Source organism: Pterocles gutturalis, unplaced genomic scaffold (assembly GCF_000699245.1).
Source record: "Pterocles gutturalis isolate BGI_N339 unplaced genomic scaffold, ASM69924v1 Scaffold40766, whole genome shotgun sequence".
Lineage (NCBI taxonomy): Eukaryota > Metazoa > Chordata > Aves > Pterocliformes > Pteroclidae > Pterocles > Pterocles gutturalis.
Genome location: NW_010106941.1, coordinates 2,726 through 9,145, shown reverse-complemented (window position 1 = coordinate 9,145; position 6,420 = coordinate 2,726). Strand labels below are relative to the sequence as shown.

General features: G+C 38.3%; 1 protein-coding gene across 1 annotated transcript; it reads left to right on the top strand.

Moving 5' to 3' along the window:
• Window positions 1-27: 27 nt before the first annotated feature.
• Window positions 28-3,591, top strand: MRPL19 (mitochondrial ribosomal protein L19; the record flags this gene model as incomplete). Its single annotated transcript, XM_010087937.1, has 5 exons — window positions 28-164; window positions 765-883; window positions 1,429-1,563; window positions 2,407-2,588; window positions 3,376-3,591. Coding segments are annotated over 5 exons (789 nt in total), but the record flags the coding sequence as incomplete, so codon positions are not given.
• Window positions 3,592-6,420: the final 2,829 nt, after the last annotated feature.

Sequence of the window (6,420 nt, the reverse complement as noted above, 5' to 3'; positions counted from 1 at the left end):
GGGCAGTTCAGCGTAAAAACATGGGGCTTTAAGGTACATTTTCTTTTTACAGGGTGTTTTTCTCTCTCGGGGTGCCGAATTAGCGGCGATGGAAAGCCGGCGAAGTTTCAGCCGCCCCCCAAGCCGGTCATTGTCGACAAGCAGAAGCAGAGGGAGCAGAGGAGGTGGGTGGCCTGGGGCTCCTCACCCTGGGCCTGTGTTCGTGTCTGCTGCCAGGCTGGTCATTGTGTGAGCGCCTTCTAAAAGCTCCAAGGCGTTATGGCACAAAAAGTATTTGTAAAGTTCTAGCAGAGATCATAGAATCACAGAATGGTTTGGGTTGGAAAGGACCTTAAAGATCATCGAGTTCCAACCCCCCTGTCATGGGCAGGGACACCTCCCACTAGCCCAGGTTGCTCAAGGCCTCATCCAGCCTGGCCTTGAACCCCTCTGGGGATGGGGCATCCACAGCTTCTCTGGGCAGCCTGATCATTTATGTCGAAATATGCTTTAAAAGACCCTTAAAGTGCTGTGTTCTGGAGTTCCTGAAAGCAAGTGAAACAGAAAAAAATGTATAGCAGTAAAGATTTTTGCAAATTTGTGGTTGTTGTGTGAGGTTTTCATCTGTTAAAGGGATGCATCTCTTCAGTATGACACAAGGTGACAGGGACATGGGTTCTGTGCCTTTGACTTAGACCTTGAGATCAGCTGTAAGTGCATCTGTTGCTGTTTGTGAAATAGAGCTGCAAAATGCTTTTGCTAGTAAAGTCTGAATTTTTTTACAGGTTCTTGAGCCCTGAATTTATACCTCCCAGAGGGAGAACAGATCCTCTTAAATTTTATATGGAAAGAAAGGATATGATACAGAGGCGGAAAGTCTTCAACATCCCAGAGTTCTATGTTGGTCAGTAACAGAGCTAGAACTTCAATAATTTCATCATTTTTTTGGGGGGGTGGGATGGTAAAAAGCGTGGTTGCATGTTGCAGAGTATCATAGAACATCACAGCATCAGGTATGTTAGATCAACTAGTATGTGTTTCTGTCCATACTACTTCATATTTTAATTTCATATTTACATCTAGTTTCCGTTAAAAGTATACTACTAATGTGTTTATTATGTGTTTTTTAAATCCTGGAATTTCAGCATATGCTTTACCAGCAAAGCTCAAGAAAGGAAAATACATTAGATTATTTGTATTCAGTTTGCATAATGAAGAGTAAAAGTTAAAGGTGAAGGTGTAAAGCTGGAGAAGCTTCATAGGTAACCTGCAGAATCCCTTCAACATTCAGAGCATGTTGAAAGTTTATTCTGTATCTGGCAGTTTTCATGGAAAATAAAACATTTTCAGAATGCACCTAAATGCATGCACTTTGTCTGACTCTCTAACCACATTTTGGTACATATTGACTTGAACAGTTGATTTATTTTAATTAATTTTTTTTGGCAGGCAGCATACTTGCTGTAACTACTGCAGATCCACATGCCAATGAGAAAACCAGCCGGTTTGTAGGCATCTGCATTCAAAGGGGAGGAAAAGGACTTGGCGCTACCTTTGTCCTTCGGAATGTTATAGAAGGCCAAGGTGGGGTTTTAACTGCGGTAATTATGCTAGAAATGTTAAGCAAAAAATGTTGAAGTTGTATGTGAAGGGATATCTGGGATAGAAATTTAGACTGTGGAGAGGATGACAACAGATTAAAGTGAAATTATGAGTGTCTACTAGGGGATACTTCAGATGTAAAACTATACACAGAGATGCTGATGTGCCATACATTTAAAGGCATGGCATTGCTTAGTCATTTTTTTCTCTATATGCTTAGTGATTTTTAGATCTGTATTCTGAGGAGACTGAATGTGATCTGCTGTGGTTGTGCTTATATTTGAGCCCAGGCAGTCTACTGCTGGCTGCATGAATATCAGCCCAGTGTATTTGCGTGACCTGTGGTTGTACGTGTGTGCTGTTTAACAAGCAACAGATTAGTGCAGTTTTATAACGGGTTCATATTCTGTTTTATGGCAAGATGGGGGGAGATGCGAATACTGATGTTCTGAGAGCAAATTATGAAAGGGGTGGGTGTCTATATACACTACACACAGTGAGAAAGAGAGATGTAGTAATAGCTATTGCAACCAGAAGGGAGTAAAGTTTAAAACCAGAGCTTGCCTTCCTCAAATTCAAGCCATTCACTCTCTCTTGAGCCATTCTGTTATAAAGACTGGATTTACAAGAAATCCGCATTTGCCTGTGCGGGCATGATGCACATGTACAATCCCACGTGCACACAGGACTGTATGTTACAGCTCTCTGTGTAAGTAAAAAGCAGTTCTTGAATAATACAGGGATGTGCAACACTGAATAAATACTAATTTGGCATTAGCATTTCTAATGAATTTAGTTCATTAAACCAGACTTTCTCTTTTTAAGGTGTTGAAATATGTTATGAACTGTACAGTCCTCGAATCCAGGCGATCGAAGTTTTGAAGCTAGAAAAGAGGCTGGATGACAACCTGATGTACTTGCGAGATGCCCTCCCTGAATACAGTACTTTTGATGTGAATATGAAACCTGTGTCTCATTTAGACTATGAAGAAATTCCTGTAAACAAGGTAGGAGCTGTGTGTTTCAGAGGGAAAATGTGGAATCATTTAGGTAATCTTAACATGACTGATGTCCTGGAAGGCTGTTTAGCATCCCTCCATTGCATTAGTTGCCAGGGTGACAAAAGTGTACAAAATAAGGCAAGTCTTTCTGCCATTTCTATAGTGAAAGAATCTTGAGAATATAAATATCTACCATCCTCAGTAGTTAATTTTGAAGACGTGCAATGAGCAGTGGCTTCCACCTGCCTCTGTATAACTTGTGCAGAGAGGAAGGCTTTTCTTACAGAAATGTTAATGTTGTTACTGATTTGGGCATGGTAGGTGGCAGGAAAGAAGGAAAGATTGGAAGAGTCAGTTAAAACCCACATCTCAGAGGAGATCCAGAAATCAGCAGACCCTGTCAAAGAGTGTTGTCTAGTAATGCAGTAACTTAGAGTGATTATTCCTCTCTTTCCGTATCATGCTACTGTTAATTTTCCTTAGTAAGGATCAGGAGTAGGACTACAAAAGATGAGTTAACATTGCTTCATGTGTCAATTGAAGGACTGTGTAATAAATCAAGACACTATTAATTAAAAAGTCTTACAAGATACTATGACAGCAGTCATGTAGACACAAAAAATTCCTTTTCTCCTAACAGCATAGAGAAGTAGTGCCTTAAAATACTGATAAATTGGTCTGTTTTTTCTTACTTTCATTCTGTTAGAGCAGTAGTTAGTTCTCTCAGCTGTTGCTAAGCTCAAAATCAAAATTCTGATTACTTAATACCTTTTTTTTAAATCTTTTACCCAAGCTACGGGTACGAATGAAACCTAAACCATGGTCAAAACGGTGGGAAAGGCCAAAATACAATATAAAAGGGATAAAGTTTGATCTACCTGAAGAAAAAATGAAAGAAGCACAGAAGTGGAGCCAGCCCTGGCTAGAGTTTGATATGCTGCGAGAATATGATACTTCAAAAATAGAGGAGAAAATCTGGAAAGAAGTGAGTGAAGAGCTTAATAAATAATGGGTTTTACACTCTAGGAATTACTGAGAAAATATTTACTTTTACTTTCCTGTATGGATTACCTATTGAAGGTTTGTGTATATATATATATAGGCAAAATACACAATAAAGTTAAGCTTTCCAGGAAATTTCAAAGTGTATAAAGTTTTGTGATTGAATGCTAATTTTCTGTTCCTGAAGACAAAATACTGTGTGCTATGTTTGCCCCTTCTCCAGAACTGAGAAGCCTCCTTTTTAAAATTACAGTTAAGAGGGACTTGAATCACCCATACTAGCTGTGTTGTCATTTCCAAATACTTCTCTCTTTACAGACTAGGTAGTGGCCAGCTGTAGAACCACTTGACTTACTCAGAACTTCAGAAATGGGCTAGAGGAGGGAAGTAGACATGTAACTGCTGTTTAGTTTTCCCATTGAAAAAATTATTTGTTTCTTATGGAGCAGTAATACTCATCTGCCTACAGAGCAGCAAATACAAATGATCTGTAATGAGTTTTGAAGAACTGAGATAGATTAGCTCAGAGACTAGTTGTTTAAGCCAACTCGTGTAAATCAGCGCAAGCTTCATGATTAAGTGCTTCCACTGTTGTCAGAGCAGGTTGTCAATGCTGGGACATCTGATTCCATAAAAATGTATTTCCATAGTAGAAGCACAGAGCACAAGTGTTAACTGCCTTCCCATGCTTGCAATTTCTTACATGTAACACTTCTTCCATTGCAAGAAACACCTACAGAGCTAAATTGGCATAGAGTATCTGTTATATTTTTATAATGGCACAAGGCTGGAGCCCTTGAGCTGGGATGAGACAAAGGAGAGCAAGAGAAAAGCAATAATATCATGAGCTTGTGGTGACTGCTGATCAGCTATTGCATTTTTGTTGGCATTCAGCAAGGAAAAGCAACAGGTATTTACCATTATTAGAAAGCAGGATTTGCAACATAATTCTTAAAAGTAATGAAGGCCAATGGGGTCTGAGTTTTTTCCACTGTAATTACATTCTTGTCACATGTTAAAGTATTGAACTATAGGAATCTCATTAACACAGCAAAATATTTTTATTTTCAAAATAAACAATTATTTTAAAAGTCCTCTTTTGTCTGTCAAAGCTATTTACAGTTAAAATATTTTACAAAAATATATTTAACTTTAAAAATATAAAAGAAATCATAGAGATTAATTCTGCAAGAATTAGATTCTAGTCCCAGAAGTATTGATTGCAAATATACAAAGTTTGAAACATTAGAAATCTAATAAGGGTATGATGAAGTAAGTAAGGTACGGGGAAGCAAAAGGAAGACTCGCCTAGAGCTGAAGTTGTTCTTGTGCTTCCCATCATCAAGATGTCTGTTATTAAAAGCCTGATAAAGCGGAGTGTGTGACAACTCCAGCTTTGTGCACACAAGTTCAGTCTATCAACCAAGTACAAAACTCCAACGCACATCAGATGCTATCTTCACTACGATTGCTCTTCCCCCAGTGTTCTCTGCAGCTCTTCACTGAACCCACATTTACCATTAACTGTTCATCAAACTCCTTATCTGCACGTTGACTTCCCTTGCTTCTCTATCAGGGTCAAAACCCCTGCAACATTACAAATTCTTTTTCACAAGGGATGACTTAATGATAACCCCACCAAAATCGCTGTGGACCACAAGTAAGTAGCTCAACAACTGCGGAGGCAGTAGTATTTACCCATTAATACTGAAAACAGCTTGTAAAGCTGTCTCTACTTGCTACCAGTAATAAACTTTACAGGCACTTCCTATCTTTCCAGGAATCCTGGCAAAAAGGATAAAGCAATAAAGCATTGTCATACATTTTGGAATGCCTGAACCATCATTTTACTTTTAAAAAGACTCCTTAACCTAGGAGCAGATGGCAGTAGAAGACATTTTGAAAAAAAACATCAACTATTTAACAATAAGACAACAATTATCACTACATCTTTGAGTAAGGCAGGATCCACTAATTAAACTGCACATTAGAACTGTTTTGGCATGAATATCAGGCTTGTTTCACTAATATAAATATTTCTTCACAAATTTCTATTTCCCAATCATCAATTTAAGGTGTTCAAGTTTATACTCTTCAATGAAGTCTTCAACAATACGCAGAGCTTTGACTTTCACCAGTAGGAGAAGAACTTCTTTTGTTTCATTACTATAAAATTTTAAAAAAAAAGGAAAAAAAATTATATAGCAACACATTAATGTACCTGACCTAAGTACACTTTATTAATCTTAAAAAGAGTCGGGTATGTCTCCTCAGCCACTTGTTATCAGGTGACCTTGGCTACACTGATCACTAGCGGTACCCAACATCTAGCACCTTGAATTATTGCATTAAACCAGAACTGCAGAGGCACTCCTTCACATTATGGACTCCATCTTTTATGTATACATGTGATGAAAACATCCTTGAAAGTGTCAAATATATGAGACTTGAGGAATTTAAGAAATATTTAACATAAAGTATTCAAGGAAGTGCTTGAATCCCGGGGAAAACCTTATTCTGTTACCTGTGGTTATTCTTGTGTAGCGTATGCGCACACTGCAGCAAGTGCTGGCAGAAGTTCAGTAACTCAGGGAGAGTTGATCCGCTTTTCAGATTTTGGAACCATCTTTCTGGGAAGCATGCAACCACCTGTTCACACAAAGAATATTTGGAAAAGTTTAAAAATCAAAGTCTTTCAATACGACTAAGTCACATCACTTCTGACAGGGACTTTTACTTTTGGCAGGTGCAGTCATTATTAGTAGTATATTTCTTTGAAACCAAGACTGATTATCCCTACAAGCAGTTATTTGTAATAACCTATGGACCAATATTT